General features: G+C 39.8%; 1 protein-coding gene across 1 annotated transcript in view; it reads left to right on the top strand.

Annotated features, from left to right (window-relative positions):
* Positions 1-22,003, top strand: part of smchd1 (structural maintenance of chromosomes flexible hinge domain containing 1) — a 38,310-nt gene that overhangs the window by 717 nt on the left and 15,590 nt on the right. Inside the window, exons 2-23 of the mRNA XM_062441412.1 lie at positions 2,466-2,541; positions 4,589-4,747; positions 4,845-4,927; positions 5,608-5,741; positions 5,870-5,984; positions 7,847-7,966; positions 8,066-8,232; positions 8,972-9,065; positions 9,819-10,035; positions 10,563-10,683; positions 11,070-11,253; positions 12,988-13,185; positions 13,284-13,397; positions 14,308-14,414; positions 15,538-15,620; positions 15,734-15,847; positions 16,884-16,967; positions 17,072-17,200; positions 18,429-18,573; positions 19,220-19,322; positions 19,589-19,661; positions 21,591-21,730. Coding sequence (XP_062297396.1) covers positions 2,466-2,541; positions 4,589-4,747; positions 4,845-4,927; positions 5,608-5,741; positions 5,870-5,984; positions 7,847-7,966; positions 8,066-8,232; positions 8,972-9,065; positions 9,819-10,035; positions 10,563-10,683; positions 11,070-11,253; positions 12,988-13,185; positions 13,284-13,397; positions 14,308-14,414; positions 15,538-15,620; positions 15,734-15,847; positions 16,884-16,967; positions 17,072-17,200; positions 18,429-18,573; positions 19,220-19,322; positions 19,589-19,661; positions 21,591-21,730 — 2,760 coding nt within the window. The remainder of the gene's footprint in view (positions 1-2,465; positions 2,542-4,588; positions 4,748-4,844; positions 4,928-5,607; positions 5,742-5,869; positions 5,985-7,846; positions 7,967-8,065; positions 8,233-8,971; positions 9,066-9,818; positions 10,036-10,562; positions 10,684-11,069; positions 11,254-12,987; positions 13,186-13,283; positions 13,398-14,307; positions 14,415-15,537; positions 15,621-15,733; positions 15,848-16,883; positions 16,968-17,071; positions 17,201-18,428; positions 18,574-19,219; positions 19,323-19,588; positions 19,662-21,590; positions 21,731-22,003) is intronic.

Here is a 22,003-nt window from a genome sequence, read left to right as displayed (position 1 = left end):
CACTCTCTAGGGCGGATGATCCAGATGCATCATTGTGGTTTCACTCTGACAGCAACATTAAGAGAGAAGTTATGTCTACATTTAGTTTTGTGCTTTTAGTAATTTAACTACTGGTTGAACTACTGGTTGAACTGGTGATGACACACCCACAAAGCACAAGAAATACATTTTACCAGTTAATAAACATTCCAATCAAACAATCAAAGAAGGTGATGAAGGAAGGTGGGATTGGTGGTTTCAACCTTTAACATTACAAATAATCACATTTTAGTTATTATCAGGGTTCCCACGGTCATGAAATTCCTGGAAAAGTTCTGAAATTAGAAAAACTGTTTTCCAGGCCTGGGAATGTTTTGGAATGAGATGAATGTTTTGGAAAAGTTTTGAATTAGGGATGACCTGCTCTGATATCAAAGATAACGGATATAAGACAGGCTGCATGAAGTTGGCCCCATCATTTAGTGAGATCAAAGTGTCAAAACAGCTGTTAAAAGGCTCCGGAATACAGGAAATGACATCATCTCTGTTAAAGGACCCCCACCTACCTACCTTTGCTAAACTACTTAAATTAAGTCACGGAAATTTGGTAAAATATTATGGAAAAGTTTAGAAAATTCAAGTATCATTAGTTCATTAATCGATCGGTTACCATCTATTAAATTTAATCCCCAACTAGTGTACTAATTTAATTATCGTCTACAGTCTTTTTTTTTAAAGAAAGGAATGCTCAAATTTCACTTGTTTCCACTTTAAGTTTAATTGTGGCTGCTAGTCGACATAAAACAAGACGTTTAAGGACTTTATTTTTGGGCTTTTGGAGACAATGATTGACATTTCTCACCATTGTCTGATATTTAATACACAGTGTTCTAACTTAGCTTTTAAGTTTTGACAGTGAAAGGAAGGTGTTGGTGTTGGTGAGGGCGGTTTCAACTTTTATTAAAATTTTATTTATTCATTTATTTTTTTGTCTCAATGCTGCACAGTGCCAAAGTGTCATTAATTCAGCAAAAAAAACCTTCATTAATCAATCAGCTGCCATCTATTAAATGTAATTCCTAACTAGTGTGATATTTGATTTATCGTCTACAGTCATTTTTTTAAAGAAACAAATGCTCAAAATTCAAATTTTTCCAACTTAAGCTTAGTTTTGGCTCTTTGTCGGCTTAAAACAAGACATCTGAGGGCATCATATTGACATTTCTCACCATTTTCTGATGTTTTAAAGACCAAACAACTAATTAATTGAGAAAATAATCCACCTAAAATAACTGTGGGGTTTTCGATTGGTGTCGACTCAACTTATTGCCACATTGGGAGGCAGCAGTTTGTGGTTGTTTCCTGTTTAAAAACGTAACATTAAAGAAATCGAAGACATATTTTGCATAAATTATAAGTTTAGTTTTGACATGTGTGGTCGAGACTAACTTTAGGTCTTTAGACTGTAAGACTATACACATTTATTCATTAACACTCAGCTTCTTAGGCCTTAGCTAAAGTAATGACATACACCTAAATGTCACGTTATTATTGCGACATCACTGCAATAAAATGTGCCTCACTAAAGTTAAAATGATCCAGTTTTTATTGAAATTGGTGTCGTAATATTTAAACTTTCCTTGTTGAGATATCTGTGAAATGAAACTAAAAGAACTGAAACAGAAACAGGTCATTTATTCTTTTACACACTTAAGATAATAACATATACTTATTGAGATACCTGTGAAATGAAACTGATACACACTGATAACTTTCACACTGACAGATTAAATTGAAGTTCTTTTGTAATAAGATGACTCATCCTCAAGGTGCATCTTCATTCCTGCTACCTGAGACAATTTAATTTAGGTTTCCTTATATTTGCCTGGAGGAAAAGAAAACTCGCAAGATCGAAGAAGCCGTTCGGGGCAAATCACACATTAGAGTCATAGTGGACCACACCTTTTATTTTCAATCTGGCACTGTTATTTACAGACAAACACATATAAATATCTGTCCCTTTTAATGTGATTAATACTTCAAAATTCATCTTAAGTAACACTTATAGAAAGTACAAGTATTAGTAGTAGTGTAGTGCAGATTTTTAAAATATGACGGCAGCCAATATCTACTTTGTGCCAATGCACGAGTGCATTGACTGAGTATTAATATGCAGCTTCTTGTTACACAACACCAGTATTTACCTCGATAAGATGGCACGTTGATGCATCTCTGAAACCTCACACCTGATAAGAGATTAACAGGAATATCTTGTTTGGAAATGATTGTTTATGCTGTAGGGGGAAAATATAATAATGCCTTTAAAGAAGAGTTGCAAGTAATGGTTGAATATTTAATGATACATCTATAAAGTAATATCTCACTTCATTGAAAGTCACAGTAAAGTCTGTGTATGTTAACATTTGATCATCATCATTAATAAAGAGCTGAAAACTCACTCTGGTTATTTTTTTTCTCTTTTACAGGAATTTTCCATCGAGTCACATGAAACATTTGTGGTGTCCACGACAGACAGAGCGGTCCTGGATTATGACACATTTGGTGAGCCTATCAATCCTTGTCGGTGCAGCAATGATACTTACCTATAATAAATAATAGATAGATACTTTATTGATCTTTCAAAGGAAATTTCTTGCAGCTACATCCACATAAAAACACTTTTCTAACTATCCAGTAGAGAGAAAAAAAACTAAAGTAATTACCAAAAATACCCCCAAATTGTTCTAATAAAACAAATATATGTATATTTAATGAATAGTAAAATACTCTGTGTGCCCTGTAGTATCTAAAAACTATTTAAAACATATAACAGCTTAACCCTTACATACTGTTCAGGATCAGATTTGACCAATTTTTTACATTTGAGAGCTGTAAAAACACCGTATACACATTTCTTTTAACCTGACTTGAGCAGCTGATACACATTTTTATATATGCAAATGTACAAATTTGACCTGTGTTTATTTAAAAAAAAATCTAAAATGTTCTCCTGGACCATAAAATAGTGATTGTGAATGTCATTTAATCAAACAGAAGTATTAATCAAACATGTGTTAATGACTAATGGGGAATTTATGAGTGTGAATTGGTATGGAGACTAATTATGAGTCAGGATATGATCAGTATGTAAAGGGTTAAAAAAGCATAAAACCACAGACATTACTTTGGCACATTAAACCGTCGGATGCACGCTCAGTCCTGCACCTCGGTGTGATCGGCCTGTGACTGTAGGTGCTCTGCTGCACCACATCCGGGGTGATGATGAGCGGGAGAGCGGGTGAGTCACATTGTTAATGATACACTTCAGCTTTGAGATGCATTCACCTCTCTGCCAACTGCTGAATCATGTTTAATTCAGTCCTAATAGTCCCACAAGTACAACACACCAAAGAACAGAGACCGTGCACAACTGTCTGATAGACTGTGCACAGTAGGAGCCTGCAGGTATTAAAGTATTTCAGCCTTCTTTAAAACGTATATGTGGAACTTCCAGTCCAGCTGATTGTCAAACTGCACTCAAAGTATCTGTGGTTGGGTGCTGATAGGCCTGTCACTATAACTACTTTCATTGGACGATATATTGTCTCAGAAACAATCGCGATTTAAACAATATTATTGTCATTTGAAGATCATTTCATACCACTGATATAATGATAATATAATAGCATAATAATGTAAAGGGGGGGGGGGGTTGGAGAATAGGCGCTACTCTTCTATAAAAACACAGACTGCCATTATGGTTGGGGACAGAGTTATGGTGCTTTTCCACTATATAGTTCTAGCACTGCTTGGTTCGACTCAGCTTGACTCGACTCGGTACGGGTCCAGAACAGACCTTTTCCATTACAAAAAAGTACCTACTGAACGTGAGCGGGGTCGTCATAGCACGGCTCCGCGAAACTGCCGTGACTTCGTTTTATATGAGACACAAAACACATAAACAATGGAGGACATGGAGGCGATGGTGTACTTGCTGCTGTATGAGGCTTTCTGTCTCACACAAAGCAAGAGAAGAGAAATTAATCACTGTAACGCTGTGGTTGGTATTTAAAAATGCCTGGTTTGATTCTTGTGTGGGACGGCTCATGACTCTTCCAGCGACGACTCTCTGACCAATCAGTGGCTGGCAGTCTGGTGACATCACATTTAGTATCGGCTCGGCTCGCTTGGAACCTCACCAGAGCAGGTACTAGAAAAGTACCAGGTACCAGGTACTATCCCTGATGGAAACGCAAATAAACCGAGTCGAGTCGAGTCGTGCTAGAGCTGTATAGTGGAAAAGCGCCATTATTTACCTTTAACTCTTCTTCAGTCTCCACTTAGGACGAACACAGTGAGGAATGGAGGACACTGCTCACTTAGCCAATGTGACATGAATAGCCTCTTAGCTGCTAATGTGAAGTGTGGCAATACTGAGGTCAAAGGTCATGTCCATGCATCAAACGATAAGTCCATATATAGACATGACGATGCTGATAATTACGTTATTGTACAATAAGTCAACCGTAATACCCTGAATAGCATAAGTCATAAGTCACATATCATAACAATCATGAGTCTGTGTTTGTGTCCGTGCTTCTGGTTGCAGCTGCACTCGAGGATGGCAGCACCCTCTACTTGTTTCGGCGGGAGGATCAAGCTCTGCCGGCGGCCCGGGAGGAGACCATCACGTTTCAGCCTCATTACGATACGCTGATTCAGAGCGGCACGTACGAGTACTACGCTAGCAATGACAAGAACTCATTTCGTAAGCGCTCACACTGAGATCTAAAGTTTAAACACAACTAGTCAAAGCAGTACATTAAATCATTAACCTCTGAAATGTGTTTTTTTTTCTTCTCCAGCCTATGCACTTGCTGAGTTGATTGACAATTCCCTTTCAGCCACAGCTAAAAACCCGGGTGTGAGGACAATAGAGATCCGAATGGTAAGTCCTGTAGCTTCTTTTTGTACTTTAACCATAGACTGTATATAAGAAATGGACGTAACATCCGTAACGTCACCCATTGGTTTGTGGACTGCTGCTCGGAAGCCAATTGTATCGGATCTGAGCAGCGCCATCTTGAAAATTTCAGGTGCATGCTGGGAAAAATAAAAACACGGATTCTACTTATATGGGCATCAGGAGGAGCATGAGGCGCCCTCCTGAACCTGTGAACCAATCAACCTGTCAATCACGACGTAGCCACGCCCTAATGCATACCCTGCTTTATCGTCACATATAAAATCAGGGAGGCCAACATTTCACAAATGAACATCATACTGCATTGAAGAAGGCTTTAAACTAGCGATTGAGACCATAAACACATTTTGAAAACGTTTACTGAGGTTAGAAATCAAGTGAGAAGTTGGTGAATTCTCCATTGACTTGTATAGAGACGGAAGTCCTTTTGACACCAAAATGGTCGCCCCCTGGTGGCCTTTTGATAGAATGCTGTTTTAAGTTACTTCTGCGTTGGCCTCATTTCAGAGGACCGGAACTCCCCGCCCGACTTTTACACAATGATTTAACTTCAGTGTCGTTAGTGATGTCTGTGAATTAGTTTTAGTCTCTGTAATAGTAACTTATATTATTTCTCTTCTCATTCTCTCTTGTTTGCTGCTCAGCTGTTCGATGAAACTCTTGGGAAACCTGCAGTGATCGTGTTAGATAACGGGTGCGGGATGACATCTAAGCAGCTCAATAACTGGGCAGTTTACAGACTCTCTAAATTTCTCAGGGATGACAGCAAATCTGCAAGGTTGGTGTGCTTTACGTCGAAGCAGCGTCAGATCACATGTGTTTTTATCTGAGGTGTGTTATAAGCAGTGTTATGTTATCTGTTATCTCTTTTGGGTTGTTTTTTTTTTTTCTCTCTTCTTACTGCAGCAAGGATGAGAAGTACGTACGGCCTGATCATGTCCCTCGTAGTCTCAACAGTGACATATCCTACTTTGGAGTTGGAGGAAAACAGGCGATTTTCTACATCGGAAACTCAGTCAGGGTAAGTCTTCAGATTCACATGACTGCTTTTTGGAAAAGGTGTCGCTCGTACTGACAGAAACTAACAGACGCTGCAGTTTCTCCTCAGCTGTGTGGAGCTTCATAGCAGCTTTCAGCTTGTTCAACTCAATGTGCTTAACATACAACAAACATTTAACAGTAAGAATTGGAAACAAAAAAACATAAAAACATCTAATTTGAGAAAATAAAAATAAAACCCAATAATAATAAAAAAACAATTAAACCCCCTACACTCCCACCCCACTAATAATAATAAAGATACATTTAAAAAAATAAAAATATTAAGACATACAATTAACCCCCCCCCCCCCACTAATCATATTACAAATAAATAAATAAAATAAAAATAAAATAAAAATAAAATAAAAATAAAAATAAAATAAAAATAAAAATAAAAATAAAAATAAAAATAAAAATAAAAATAAAATAAAAATAAAATTAAAATTAAAATTAAAATTAAAATTAAATAAAAATAAATAGAAAATAAAAATGCAACCCAAACATTAAGACATACAATTAAACCCCCACACCCCACTAATAATAATAAAAATAGATAAATAAAAATAAAAATAAATAAAAAATAAAAATAAAACCCAAACTTTAAGACATACAATTAAACCCCCACACCCCACTAATAATAATAAAAATAGATAAATAAAAATAAAAATAAATAGAAAAATAAATAGAAAATAAAAATAAAACCCAAACTTTAAGACATGCAATTAAACCCCCCACCCCACTAATAATAATTTAAAAAATAAATAAATAAATAAAAAAATAGAAAGAGAGAGAAATACAATACTAGAATAGAGCATTAAATATAAGGTTGCAGCATAAAATAATGATTTGCTTTAAAATCATTAAAAGGGACATACAGTGCAAATGAAAGATTCAAATTTAAAGTGCTTTAAAATAAGAGCTCAATCGTAAGCACAGGAGAAGAGAAGTGTTTTTAACCTGGATTTAAATTCAAAGACTATAGTTGGTGAACACAGTGGAGGATTCAGCAGCTCAGGAGTTGGTGTTAAAAAAGAGCTAAAGGGAGAGTGAATATTGGACTTAATTCTGATTAAATGCTGATTGCTGATATTACTCCATGGCTTCCGGTCCACAACCTTTTCCCTACTTATCTGTCTGAGCTCCTCCACATCGCCACCTCTTCCTGTTCCCTCACTTCTGCTTCCTCCATCAATCTCTCTGCCACTTCCAACCCGGACTCTCTCCCTCTCTTTAAATCTTTAAAACTCACCTATTCAGACTTGCATACCCCACTTAACATGAACTACCTCACCTTACTCTGTATTGTCTGTTCTACACTGTCTTTTATCTGTTGTGTTTCTTATTGTTTTGATTTAAAAAACATGATATAAGGAAGCCAGTTTCAGCTTTTTTGCTGTAAGGCGAGGGCAAGGCAGCGTTATTTATTTAAAGCACATTTCATTCACAGGGCCAACTCACTGTGCTTTACATGAAAACAATCATTTAACAGGAATAATTGGAAGCATTAACATACAATCTAAGTCTGTGTGGATGTGGTTTTACAGCATGCAAAAAAAAACATACAAGGTAAAAAGATAAGTGCAGCTGTCGATGGGCAGAACTTAATAGTCATTTTAACCAAAACTATCAGATATTCACTGGTTGGTGTCTCTAAAATGTGAAGATTTGACGCTTTTCTGGGTCATGTATTATAGTAAATTATGCTAAACTAAAAAGACATTTGGAGACATCACTTCAGGGGTCAAGAAAATAAAACAGGCATATTTATTTTAGTCATTTTATTGACAAAATGACTCATTAGCTGTCACCCTAAATATATCCATATGTGTGTTTTTTATTTAGATGATCACCAAGCCAGTAGGCTCCCCAGATGTTCATGAGATGGTGATGTCAAAAGCGGACTTTGAGGAAAAAGAGAGGAACAACGAGGATATCTACAAAGGGACGATAAAGAACAGAAAGGTAAACGCTTCATTTCTAAAAAGACTAAATGCAACTTTTAGTAACTTCAAAACGAGCTGATTGTGATTTAACACCTGTGCCGTCGTCGTGTTACTGCAGCCCGGTGATTCTTCACATGTGAAAAAAAATGGGGAGAGTTTCCTACGTGATCTTATAGCTGAGGAATCTGGGAAGGACAGCTTCACCGCCGTCGTCATGACAGGAGTTCTGCCCGATCACATCGCTTTCCTCAAAGAGGACTTTAGCGTTTGGACCCGAGAGCTCACGTGAGTTCACTCTTTCTTTCCTCCCCCCTACCTTCCTACCTTCCTTCTTTCCTTTGTCCTTCCTTCCTTCCTTCCTTCCTTCCTTCCTTCCTTCCTTCCTTCCTTCCTTCCTTCCTTTACTTCCTCCCTTCCTTCCTTCTTTTTTCTCCTCCCTTCCTTCCTCCCTCCTTTCCTTCTTCCTTCCTTCCTCCTTTCCTTCCTTCTTCCTCCTTTCCTTCCCTCCTTCCTTCCTCCCTCCCTCCCTTCCCTCCTTTTTTCCTCCCTCCTTTCCTTCCTTCCTTCTTTCCTCCCTCCTTTCCTCCATCCTTCCTCCTTTCCTTCCTTACTTCCTCCCTCCTTTCCTTCCTTCTTTTCTTGCCTCCCTTCCTCCCTCCTTTCCTTCTTCCTTCCTCCTTTCCTTCCTTCCTCCCTCCCTCCTTTCTTTCCTTCCTCCCTCCCTCCTTTCCTTCCTTCCTCCTTTCCTCCATCCTTCCTCCTTTCCTTCCTTCCTCCCTCCCTTCCCTCCTTTTTTTACTCCCTCCTTTCCTTCCTTCCTTCTTTCCTCCCTCCTTTCCTCCATCCTTCCTCCTTTCCTTCCTTCCTCCCTTCCATCCTTCCTTCCTCCCTCCCTTCCTTCCTCCTTCCATCCTTCCTTCCTCCCTACCTTCCCTTCTTCCTTCCTCCCTTCCATCCTTGACTCGAGGACAACAGGAGGGTTAACAGGTCCTAAATTAAAAGCTCTGTTCTGTCTGTATTTCAGTCACATTTATCACTATTACATTCATGGAGTCAATGGAAATGACCCGAGAAGAAGCTCCACGAACTCGGATCAATCCTCTAAAATTGACATTCAGGTGAGGCTGCTGGTCTTAACCCCTTACATACTGTTCATATTCTGGTATTTCAGAATATTCCCACAAATCATTCATGAATAACCTCATCAGTCATTAATTAATTGGTGATTAATCCTTAATGAAGCTTTCAGAGAGCAGAATGAGACGTTTCTTCAGTTTTTATGCTTTTTGTTGACGGATGAAAAAATCATTTGCCATCACACTTTATATATATCAGTCCAATGTTACATACCACAGGAGGACATAATGATTTCACTTAATTATATTAAATATAAACAGTATTTTTGAATAGTGGAAGATAAGTCGTCAAATTTAAGGCTAAAAGAAAAGTTTTTAAGGTGTTTTTTTTTCTTCTCTCAAATGTAAAACTGGGTCAAATTACATAAAACACTTTACATAAAAAAAAACATTTAACAGTAAGAGTTGGAAGCATAAAAACATACAATAATAATACAATTTAAAAAACCTAATTATAATAAAAACAGACAAATAAAAAGAGGGAAAGAAAAGAAAATAGAGCTTAAAATATGAGAGTGCAGCATAAAATAATGATTTGCTTTAAAATGATTAAAAGAACAAAGCAAAACAGTGCAAATGAAAGATTAAAATTTGAAGTAAAAAAGGCTGCAGACTATTTAAATTATCTCCCAGTTATGTGTATGTTACAATCGAATTGAAGCAGTAATAAAGCTTCGAGTTTAAATCTGTTAATAACAAAACCATTTAACAGCTGTTTGTAATCTCTGTCGTCAGGTGACTCTGCGGGAGAAGCCCAACAAGTTGCCTCGTGTGTTGAATCTGAGGGAAGTCGAGGACGACATGCAGACTCTGTACATCAACGCCACCGCGGACACGTTCGAGTTTCACGTCTCGTCCGCAGTCGGCAGTGGCAGAGTGGAGGGACTCATTCGGTATCACCCTTTCCTCTACGACAGGGAGACTTACCCTGAAGAGCCAGACACTATGCTTGGTATTGTAACTTCCTTCTTTCCTTCCTTCCTCCTTTCCTTCTTTCTTCCTCCCTTTCATCCTCCTTTCCTTCCTTCATCCTCCCTTCCTTCCTTCCTCCCTTCCTTCCTTCTATCTTTCTTTCCTTCCTCTCTTTCCTCCCTTATTTCTTTCCTTACTTCTTCCTCCCTTCCATCCTCCTTTCCTTCCTTCTTCCTTCCTCCCTCCTTTCCTTCCTTCTTCCTCCCTTCCTTCTTCCTCCCTTCCTTCCTCCTCCCTTCCTTCCTCCTCCCTTCCATCCTCCTTTCCTTCCTTCTTCCTTCCTCCTTTCCTTCCTTCTTCCTCCCTTCCTTCCTCCTTTCCATCCTTCTTTCCTTCCTTCCTTCCTTCTTCCTCCCTTCCTTCCTTCCTCCCTCCTTTACTTCCTTCTTCCTCCCTTCCTTACTCCTCCCTTCCATCCTCCTTTCCTTCCTTCTTCCTTCCTCCTTTCCTACACACACACACAATGTTGTGTGATATCTGTGATAACTGTTCTCGTATTTTCATCAGCGCCCGTTGATGACGAGAGTGACGATAACGAGTCCGGAGACCTGCAGCAAGCGAGAGGGAAGAGGCCTGTGTTTGAATGTTTCTGGAACGGACGACTTATACCTTACACCACAGTTCCAGAGTAATACTTTTAACTCATTATTATGCATCTATTTTACCTCTTAAACCCTTAAAAGGAGGGAGGAAAGAAGGAAGAAGGAAGGAAAGGAGGATGGAAGGGAGGAAGAAAGAAGGAAAGGAGGAAGGAAGGAAAGAAGGAAGGAAGGAAAGAAGGAAGGGAGGAAAGAGAGAGGAAGGGAGGAAAGATAGAAGGAGGGAGGGGAGGAGGGAGAAAGGAAGGGAGGAAAGAAGGAACAGTCAAAACAGACGGGGTCAATTTGACCCGGGAGGACGACAAGAAGGTTAAATGAATGAGCTATGATGTTTTAACTGTGTTTACCATTCTTTTAGCACAATTCATTGAACAGTTTTCACAGTTTATTGTTGTGTTTGTTTTGTTTTTCACAGGTTTGAGTGGTGCGCTTGGCCCAAAGGAAACGCAAAGGTGCCTGCCGAGTGTTACAGTCGCTTTTCGGGCGTGCTTTTCACCAACGACACGTATAAAGTCAGCACCAACAAGCTCACCTTCATGGACCTGGAGCTCAAACTGAAGAGCAGTGAATCCATCTTCACACGTGTTGTGAACGGACAGGTGATCAGACACAGATTACAGCCCCTCGTACATGTTTATAAGAGGAATCTTTGAATCGCTTTAAGATGAAGATGATGATTATTTTACTGCTGTCGTTCATATTTATTATAGGAAGTGTTCACAAGGAAAGAGCAGTTCAGTAAGTCCCTCACTTTCTGATCAAGGTGCCTAACTATAGCAAAAATCACGAGACAGAATGTTATAATAATAATAATAATAAACTTCATAGAGCACATTTCATACGAGGCATGTAGCTCAAAGTGCTTAACAGATAAAACAGATACAAAAAAGCAACAGTACATTCAGTAAAAATAAGTTCAAATGACATGAAATTAAAAGCTGAGTAAGTTGAGTAATGGCGCTTTTCCACTACACAGTTTCAGCACGACTCGACTCGGTTCTTTTTGCGTTTCCATAGTGATAATACCTGGTACCTGGTACTTTTTTAGTACGTGCTCTGGTGAGGTTCCAAGCGAGCCGAGCCGATACTAAATGTGACGTCAACAGACTGCCGGCCGCTGATTGGTCAGAGAGTCACTGGAAGAGTGATGAGCCGTCCCACACAAGAATCAAACCCGGCATTTTTAAATACCAACAACAGTGTTAGTCTTTTTCAGGAAAGAAAGAAAGAAGGAAAGAAAGAAAGAAAGAACAAACGAAGGAAAGAAAGAACAAGAAGTTGGAAGAAAGAAAGAATGAATGAATAATGGAAAGAAAGAAAGAACAAGAAGTTGGAAGAAAGAAAGAAAGAATGAATAATGGAAAGAAAGAAAGAATAAGAAGTTGGAAGAAAGAATGAATAATGGAAAGAAAGAAAGAAGAAGTTGGAAGAAAGAAAGAAAGAATGAAGGAAACAAAGAAAGAACAAGAAGTTGGAAAAAAGAAAGAATGAACGAAAGAACAAGAAGTTGGAAAAAAGAACGAAAGAATGAAAGAAAGAAAGAAAGAAACACAAGAATCAAACCCGGCATTTTTAAATACCAACAACAGCGTTACCATAGTTACAGAGATTAGTTTCTCTTCTCTTGCTTTGTGTGAGACAGAAAGCCTCATACAGCAGCAAGTACACCATCGCCTCCAAGTCCTCCATTGTTTATGTGTTTTGTGTCGCGTATAAAACGAAGTTACGGCAGTTTGGCGGAGCCGTGCTATGACGACCCCGCTCACGTTGCGGAAGTACTTTTTTGTAATGGAAAAGGTCGTTCCTGGAACTGTGACGAGTCGAGTCGAGTAGTGCTAGAACTGTATAGTGAAAAAGCGCCATAAGTGTTTGTGTTTTTTTTTGGAGTCCATACTGTGAGTAGTGAGCTTGTCATTGACCTTCTTCCACAGTGAGGAAGAGTGTGACAGGGAGCAAAGATCAGGCAAAGACAGCAGGTCCGCTTCTACTTCTGTCTGCAGATGAGGTGCTTAAACAAGCTAAGAGAAGAAAAATCAGCATATGTTAAAAAAAAAGATGAATTATGGATGAATAAAATCTGTATTGAGCAATATTTTCAGTACTTGCATTTAATCAACTGACTTGGCGTCAGGAAAGTCCGAATGGTTAAACAAGGTAAGGATCGCTGCCAGATATTGACTTATCTGAAGTTTGCCATAACAATTTGATAAACCAGCAATAGTCTAGTCAGTTTTTTTTTAGGTTTCCTGTCTCCTAGTGGTCAAAAAAATATCTTAAAAGTATAACAGCTAAACTTTTATGTTGCTGAACTTGTTTTTTTTCAATGCCCGCAGAGACAAAGGGTCAACATTAAGTTGGAGTTTAACAAGTGGCTCCAAAACTGTCACGATAAGCTGGACAAGCAAACCAAGTTCCTGCGCTTCAAGGAAATAATAACACGACCAGACGTTCCTACTAAGAAAATGCAGTTCCCCTGGGCGACGTTCTCCTCCATCCAATTTGGCGGCAAAAAATACCAAACAGGCCAACTTGTAAGATTATTTGTTTATTCTTTGATCTGATCGGCGAGTGTCCCAACTCTCCTGACTTCATATGTTTGACTACATATTCTGCACTTTTTCTCATACAGGTGAAGTCTCAGAAAACTCAGCCCATCTTTAATGGGACGGTGACTCGGTTTCTGCTGTTTGGAAATCACGATAGAGACGTGTTTGCCACAGGAGGAGACGTTGAAGTGACTCTGGTAAGGAAATGAGATGTGAAAGTGTGACTCAGGAGCCTGTGGTGCTTTCATCCCCCCATCCCCCCATCAGTGTCTGTAGTTAAGGCCAAATTTAGATCAATAATAAAGGCAAAAACTTAATCAAGGAAAAACCATAGACTGTATATAAGAAATGGACGTAACATCCGTGACGTCACCCATTGGTTTGTGGACTGCTGCTCGGAGGCCAATAGTTTCGGATCTGAAAATTTCAGATGCATGCCGGGAAAAATAAAAATACGGATTCTACTTATATGGGCATCAGGAGGAGCAAGAGGACGGAGCAGGGGAGGTTGCGAGGGTTGGATCTACCACAGTCTACACCGGCAACCTGGTGATGCTAACCAAGTTAGCTGTTACGACTATAACCACAAAACTCCAGAGTTTTGTTGTGAAACTCTAAGTTCACGGCTATTTCCTGCAGTCTATCTGTCAGCGCTCCTGAACCTGTGAATCACTCAACCTGTCAATCACGACGTAGCCACGCCCTAATGCATACCCTGCTTTATCGTCACATATAAAATCAGGGAGGCCAAAATGTCCCAAATGAACATCATACTGCATTGAAGAAGGCTTTAAACTAGCGATTGAGACCATAAACACATTTTGAAAACGTTTACTGAGGTTAGAAATCAAGTGAGAAGTTGGTGAATTCTCCATTGATTTGTATATAAAACGGTCGCCCCCTGGTGGCCTTTTGATAGAATGCAGTTTTAAGTTATTTCCGTGTTAGCCTCATTTCAGAGGACCGGAACTCCCCGCCTGGGAAAAACAAGTTAAAGGTTTTTACATTGCAAAAAATGAGACGTAGTGAAGACTTTTGCAGACTTTTCCGGGTTTTTTTTAATGGACTTGAATGTAGCATGATACTGATACACAAATGTTCTTTTAGGAACCCAAAGAGCTTTACGACACAACCAAGATCATACCCATATCCAAGATTGACAGGAACGCCACCGTTGAGGCCATCAACGAAAACATCGACAAGGATCGGGTCAAGTGAGTGAGAAGTTATTATCAGTCAGACTCTTATATATATCTTCAATAATCTCCAATATTCCACTTCTTTACATTTCATTTGGTTATGAGTTTGTGTGAAATAATGTTGTTTCTTTTTCTTTCCACAATTACTTTCTTCTTATCGTGTCAGTTTAAAGGGGACATGTTTTGTTTTTTCACATCTGAGAGCTGTAAAAATACTATCTTCCCCTAATGTGACCCAGAATGTACAATGTTGTCCTCGAGTCAAGGAAGGAAGGGAGGAAAAAGGAAAGAAAAGAGGGAGGGAGGAAGGAAGGGAGGAAGGAAGACGGAAGGAAAGGAGGGAGGAAGAAGGAAAGAAATGAGGAAGGGAGGAATAAGGAAGGAAAGGAGGGAAGAAGGAAGGGAGGAAGAAGGAAAGAAAGGAGGGAGGAAGGAAGACAGAAGGAAATGAGGGAAGGAAGAAGGAAGGAAAGGAGGGAGGAAGGAAGACGGAAGGAAAGGAGGGAGGAAAGGAAAGAAGGAAAGGAGGGAAGGTGGGAGGGAGGGAGAAAGGAAAAGAGGAAGGAAGGAAAGAAGGACGGGAAGGGAGGAAGGTAGGGGGGAGGAAAGAAAGAGAGAAGGAGGGAGGGAGGAAGGACAGACGGAAGGAAGGAAGGGAGGAAAGAAGGAACAGTTAAAACAGACGGGGTCAATTTGACCCGGGTGGACGACACGAAGGTTAAATGTTGCATGTCTTTGTTAAAGTTGGTCAAAGGTCCAAAACTTCCAAAAGCCAGGGCTTCACCGTTCAAAACGCTTCATTTACAATGGACTTCCTCCTTGTGATGACACTGTCCACTCGCATATCTTGGATCAGATTTGGGCTTGAATGATGTATTTCTATTTGAATGTTCTCATCAGAGGGCGGCCTTAAAGAGACAGGAGCTTAAACAGCCTGTTTCAGACAGAGGCTGAACTGAGCGGCTGCATAAAGGACCAGTAGAAGATAAATAAGGAGTTTTTAAATGGAAATCATGCAAAGATATTCCAGTAGAGCCCCAGAATATAAATGTAGAGCTGCAAATGAGCAGGATATGTCTCCTCTCAGCTCTATGAGACTTTACCAGGTTAAGTAAATTCCTCTTTTTCTTTGCTGCAGACTCCCAGAGGTGCTGAAAGTGGACTGGCCTCAGGGTGTCCCTTGGCCCCAGAACGCTGTGCGTCCAGCTGGGACTCCGTTAGGTAGTTTTTTTGCAGTTTCTTTTTTTTTTTTGCATCAAAATGTGATAATTTTAAAGAATGTGTAAAATGTTACGCTGCTTGTTTTGTGTTTCCTCCTTCGTGTTAAATTTCAGGACCGATCAAAGTTGAGATCCAGAACAAGAACGGGGAGTCGTTATCCAGGATGCCGTCAGTGACTCAGGGGACGGTGAGAAAGCTCGGCATCGAACTCAGACTCATCCAACATGGTGAGAACAACAAAATAACCCCAAAGGTTTGATTTATAGAAGAGAAATGCTTTTAACCTCCGTGTCGTCCTCCAGTCTGTTTTGACTTTTCCTTCTTTCCTCCCTTCCTTACTTCCTTCCGTTTGTCCTTCCTCCCTCCTTCTCTCTTTCTTTCCTTCCTCTCTTCTCACCCTTCCTTCTTTCCTTCCTCCATCCCCCTTTCTTCCTTCCTTCTGTCCTTCCTTCCTCCCTCCCTCCTCCTTTCCTTCCCTCCTTCCTTCCTTCCTCCTTTCCTCCCTCCCTCCTTCTCTCTTTCTTTCCTCCCCATTACCTTCCTTCTTTTTCTTCCTTCCTCCCTTCCTCTTTTCCTTTCTCCCTCCCTCCCTCCCTCCTTCCTTCCTTCTTTCCTTTCCTCCCTCCCTCCTTCCTTCTTTCCTTTCCTTTCCTCCCTCCCTCCCTCCCTCCTTTCCTCCCTCCCTCATTTCCTTCCTTCCTCCCTCCCTCCCTCCCTCCCTCCCTCCCTCCTTTCCTTCCTTCTTCTTCCCTTCCTCCTTCCTTCTTCCTCCCTTCCTTCCTCCTTCCTTTCTTCCTCCCTCCCTCCCTCCTTCCTTCCTTCTTTCCTTTCCTCCCTTCTTCCTTCCTTTGTTCCTTCCTTCCTCCTTCCCTCCCTCCCTCCCTCCTTTCCTTCCTTCCTTCCTCCCTCCCTCCCTCCCTCCCTCCCTTCCTTCCTCCCTCCCTCCCTCCCTCCCTCCTTTCCTCCCTCCCTCATTTCCTTCCTTCTTCCTCCCTTCCTTCCTCCCTCCTTTCCTTCCTTCTTCCTCCCTTCCTTCCTTGACTCGAGGACAACAGGAGGGTTAAATTAATGTTTCAAGATAAGTCATCAGATAACTGGGGAATAACAGGGAAATTAGATGAATAATGTAATAATTACTTACTCACAGTTTTCTTATTAAAGTAGTAGTGACATATTTAACTGTTCCCTTCAGGTTCGACTCGTCATTCCTCGGTGTTTGTCTGATGTTTGTTGTATTAAACTGTGTTAATCCTTCATACGCAGATCCTAAAGGAAGTCAGACGACACTGATATCTCTTTTTGCCCCAGACCCACACAAGACTCACTACTTCTGGTTTAAAACAATTGGTACATATATATATTTATATTTCTGTATCTGCTATTTGTTCGGTTGCCTTGATTTTTGATCCAGTGAATTTAACATTTTTTTTTAAATATGTCCGCTTTGGCAGATAATCTGAAAATCCTGGGGAAGTACAGCCTGTGTCTGAACACTGTGGTAAATGAGAGTAAAGAGAGTAAAGCTAAGGTCGTTGGAGGGAAACCGCTCCCAAGCTTCAAACTCAATTTCACCATCACAGGTAAGAAGAAGCTCTTAATATATCCAATTAAACCAGGGATGTCAAACATGTGGTCCGTGGGCCAGAACAGGCCCGCCGAGGGGTACAATCCGGCCCACTTTTCTTCCTGTCTTCTTTTCCTTCCTCACTTTGTTACTTGCTTCCTCCCTCCCTTTCTTCCATCTTTCTTTCCTGCCTTCTTTTCCTTTCTTTCCTTCCATCTTTCCTTCTTTCCATCCTTCCTTCCTTCTTGTCTTATTTTCCTTTCTTTCAGTTTTCCTTCCTTCCTTCCATCTTTCCTTCCTTCCTCTTTCCTTCCTTCCATCTTTCCTTCCTTTCTTCCATCCGTCCTTCCTTCCTTCCTTCCTTTTTTCCTTCCTTCCTTTCATTTGCTGGTGTTCCTTTCTTCCATCTTTCCTTTCTTCCTTCTTTCCTTTCTTCCATCTGTCCTTCCTTCCTTCCTACCTTCTTGTTTTATTTTCCTTTCTTCCTTTTTACCTTCCTTCCTTCCATTTGCCTGTCGTTCCTTCCTTCCATCTTTCCTTCCTTCCTTCTTTCCTTTCTTCCATCCGTCCTTCCTTCCTTCCTTCCTTTTTTCCTTCCTTCCTTCCATTTGCCTGTCGTTCCTTCCTTCCATCTTTCCTTCCTTCCTTCTTTCCTTTCTTCCATCCGTCCTTCCTTCCTTCCTTCCTTCCTTCCTTTCTTTCCTTCTTGTCTTATTTTCCTTTTTTCCTTCCATTTGCCTGTCGTTCCTTCCTTCCATCCTTCCTTCCTTCCTTCCTTCTTTCCTTTCTTCCATCTGTCCTTCCTCCCTTCTTCCTTCCTTCCTCCCTCCCTTCCTTCCTTCCTTCCTTCTTGTCTTATTTTCCTTCCTTCCTTCTTTCCTTTCTTCCATCTGTCCTTCTTCCCTTTCTTCCTTCCTTCCTTTATTCCTTTTTCCTTTCTTCCTTCCATTTGCCTGTCGTTCTTTCCTTCCTTCTTTCCTTTCTTCCATCTGTCCTTCCTCCCTTTCTTCCTTCCTTCCTCCCTTTTTCCATCTCTCCTTCCTGTGTTCTTTTCCTTCCTTCCTTCCATCTTTCCTTCCTTCCTTCCTTCCTTCCTTCCTTCCTTCCTTCCTTCCTTCCTTCCTACCTTCCTTCCATCTTCTTAATGGTCCGGGCCCACATTAGATCAAATGTATGTGGCCCTTGAATGAAACTGAGTTTAACCCTAACCCTGAATTAAAACACTTTCCCTGCTGTTATTTCAGCGGGTAAAGCTGAGAGCTTCTCGGTGGGAGCAGTGAGAACCACTCTGAATGTAGGAGTGCCGTTCGACATTCCTCTGGAGATAAAAGACGGCTATGATCACCCAACAAAGCCTCCTCAGGGTCTCAGACCTGAACTCAAATGCAGGTGGGTCACTTAAGGTCTCTGTTTGAAGTTGAGAGTTTACTCTTATTTAATTAACACTACTTCACTTTAATGTTACTTCAGTTTTATTGTGTTGTGTGGAAGACGAGCTTCTTTTCACATTGCTTGAAATGCTGGTTGGATGTGTTGTTTTTTGGGGTTTTTTTAATCCGACAACAGAAATCATTGATAATAATTTTAATTTGATTATCTTGGCAGAATAACTATTTTTATTTTAAATGATAAGTAGGATAACTCCTTTTATTGGATGATATATTGTCTCAGAAATAATCACTATAAACGATATTATTGTCATTTGAAGATCATTTTATAACCACTGATATAATGATAATATAATAGTATAATAATGTAAAGGGGGGGATTGGAGAGTGGGTGCTACTCGGACTGCCATTATGTTTGAGGACAGAGTTATTTACCTTTAACTCTTCTGCAGTCTCCACTCAGGACGAACACAGTGAGGAACGGAGGACACTACTCACTTAGCCAATGTGACATGAATAGCCTCTTAGCTGCTAATGTGAAGTGTGGCAATACTGAGGTCAAAGGTCATGCCCATGTATCATACGATAAGAGATATGATGATGTAGATAATTACCTTATTGTTATTGTTGTTATTATCATTCTTTAGTGGCCTGGAGCTGAGCTACGAGGCAGTGGACTGCACTGAGAAGACTTTCACCATCAGAGGTGTCAAAGCAAGAGGAAAAGTCCAGAATTACCAACAATCAAAGGTCAGAGAAAATATCCTCTCCCTCTTAGATGACATAAGTTTACCTTTTAACTAGAGAGGGTGATGGAAATGTGTTAATTATAGCAATAAAATAAAGTTTAAATGAAGAATTTTGCAGCTTGTTTTGCACAAAATGTTAAATTTCACTTCTGCACTACAATCACTACTCTTACCAAAACAGGAATATCACTTCTCAGGACAAGCAGAAGAACGTTGTTACTAATTTGCATTGTTTTTTCCTTTGTTTTCCATATTTAATTTGCATAGCCATATGACCTGAAGGTGACCGTACCTGGCCTGAAAAAGGACTCACAGACTATAAAAATCAGCCTTTTGCCCGGTAAGACTCAACAATAATGGAGATGTGATATTCAGTAACCTGTGTGAGTGATTGGTTTTTATAATAGAAATAATATAAATTCATAGACACACATTTCTTTTGCACAAATCAATAATACTGATTGCTCATGCAGTTTTTGCATATTTTTCCAAACATTTAATGGTTGCAGCTTTTCAAATATAAAGGTTTTTTTTGCATTGTAGATTAAATATCTTCAGATTTGGGACTATTCTGTTTGAATTATCAAATTTTTCATTGTATAGAATAAAAGATAAATTGATTAATTTAAAAGAAAAGCAGCAGTTATACTTGTTTTACATGCTATTTTGGTTAAAACTCAGCTTATTCCTCACCCATTGTTTCTTTAAAGTGACTCCGTAAAACAAAACGTAGTACGATGGGGAGGATTTCACCAACGACAGCTTCAAGCAGAATATGTAGGAAACACACGACGGATGTGATAAAAGGAAACCTGCATCGCATTAACAAGATTTATGTCATGTGGGGGGAGGAGGGGGGGGGGTTCTTTACTGTGGGTTTAAAGGGATGGATGTGGGTGAAAGGACAGAGCAGAGTGTGGGAGTTTGCTTCATAACAGTTACAATAACAATACATTCAATTTGAAGCCGCTAGTCTTGTAACTCAAGGACACTTTACACACAGTTCTCAAGTCGAGGTTAAAACCTAATTTGGATTTAGTGTTGTGGTTTGAGACAGGAAGAGCGTCTGAGTGCAGTGAAGGCTCTTCCCCCAACCTCCAACCCCCACACACACCTTCCAGACGTGTGATAAGGAGTCCGTTATCTAGGAGGAGCAAGTCAGAGAGAGAGAGAGAGAGAGAGAGAGAGAGAGAGAGAGAGAGAGAGAGAGAGAGAGAAGATGTGGAAACGTGAGGAAAAGCTTGACGGGGAACCATAGGAGATGCTATAATAACAGTAACAATAATAATAGTTATAATAATAAACTTTACTTATGTAGCACCTTTCCTAACTGAAATTACAAAGTGCTTCACATAATACAATAAACACAATTTAAGCTAAATAAAATGAAGAGAATATCACACACAAATACACACAAAAAAATAAAATAATAAACTTTATTTGTATAGCATCTTTCATACAAATAATGCAGCTTCACAGCAAAGAAATCACCTGAAAATTACACAAAAAATAGACGTGAAAAATCTTAACATAAGATGGAAAATGAAACCCACTTCATGATAATAACATTAATAATAATAATAAAATTAAAAATTAAAAAACAGAATAGATAGAATGCATTAAATCAAGTAAAATACATTTTAAAAGAAGCACATTAGATGCAAAGAAGAGTGCAAAAAAAATGTAACGAGATAATTAGTAATGTAGCTTGGTTCTAACCCTTAATGGGAGCTTTGTATATTAGAGGATATTTAAAATGTTACAGGAAGCCAGTGCAGAGTAGCTACAACTGGACTAATGTGCTCCGTCTCCTCGCTGAGCTGAAGTCTCAGTACCGAGCATGACTGGGTCGTACTTTCACTGTGTTTCTAAGGTGGAAGAATTGTGTTTTCCTCACCTTATTTATGTGGGACTTGAAGTTTAGATGGGTGCTGTAGGGTGGGGGTGATGTTTTGCCAGGGTCAAATGGACATACTGGACATACTGGACATACTGGAAACTGTCCAGGGCTTTAGTGGGCCGTCCTATTAAGATGCCTGGAGTCATGAAGGCAGACTCAGTGACTGATTTCATGTGTGGTTAAAAGCAAAGGAACAAAGCTGACTCATGATTCACAACAAGAGAGATTATGGATAATAACTAAATATATGATAAATGATTATTTTCCTCCATAGTAACAGATGTCACGCAGCTGTGGTTGACATGTTAATCTGTTGGCTACTAATATTTATCTCAGCATCTCAACTGTGTGATACTGCTTGTTTTCCAGGTAAGCCACATTCCATCCACGTAACCCAGGGAGACGAGCCAATCACAGTAGAGAACGGAAACTCCGTCACTTTCAACGTTGAAATTCACGACGAGGCCGGAAACATCACCGCTCACCCTAAACTGACTGTTCGCTGCCAGGTTGGACTCTAACTCTAACTCTTAACACACACCGACACACATCTATGGCGTCTATCCACAGGAATGCGTGTGTCCGATTTCACAGCAGTATTTCAAGACTAGTTGACAGGAGAGTGTCTCATGAGAGGAACATTCGTCTTGAGTTGCTACAGATTATCGTACATGTTTACCAGCATGAAACTATCACAGTGGGAACCGTTTAAAAATCATATCGACACTGTGCTGCACCTTGTTTTTGCAAGTAAGACTTTTTAGTATTTTGGGATTTATTAG

Source organism: Scomber scombrus, chromosome 20 (assembly GCF_963691925.1).
Source record: "Scomber scombrus chromosome 20, fScoSco1.1, whole genome shotgun sequence".
Taxonomy (NCBI): Eukaryota; Metazoa; Chordata; class Actinopteri; order Scombriformes; family Scombridae; genus Scomber; species Scomber scombrus.
The sequence above is the reverse complement of the archived record's forward strand: the minus strand, read 5'-3'. Positions and strand labels throughout refer to the sequence as shown.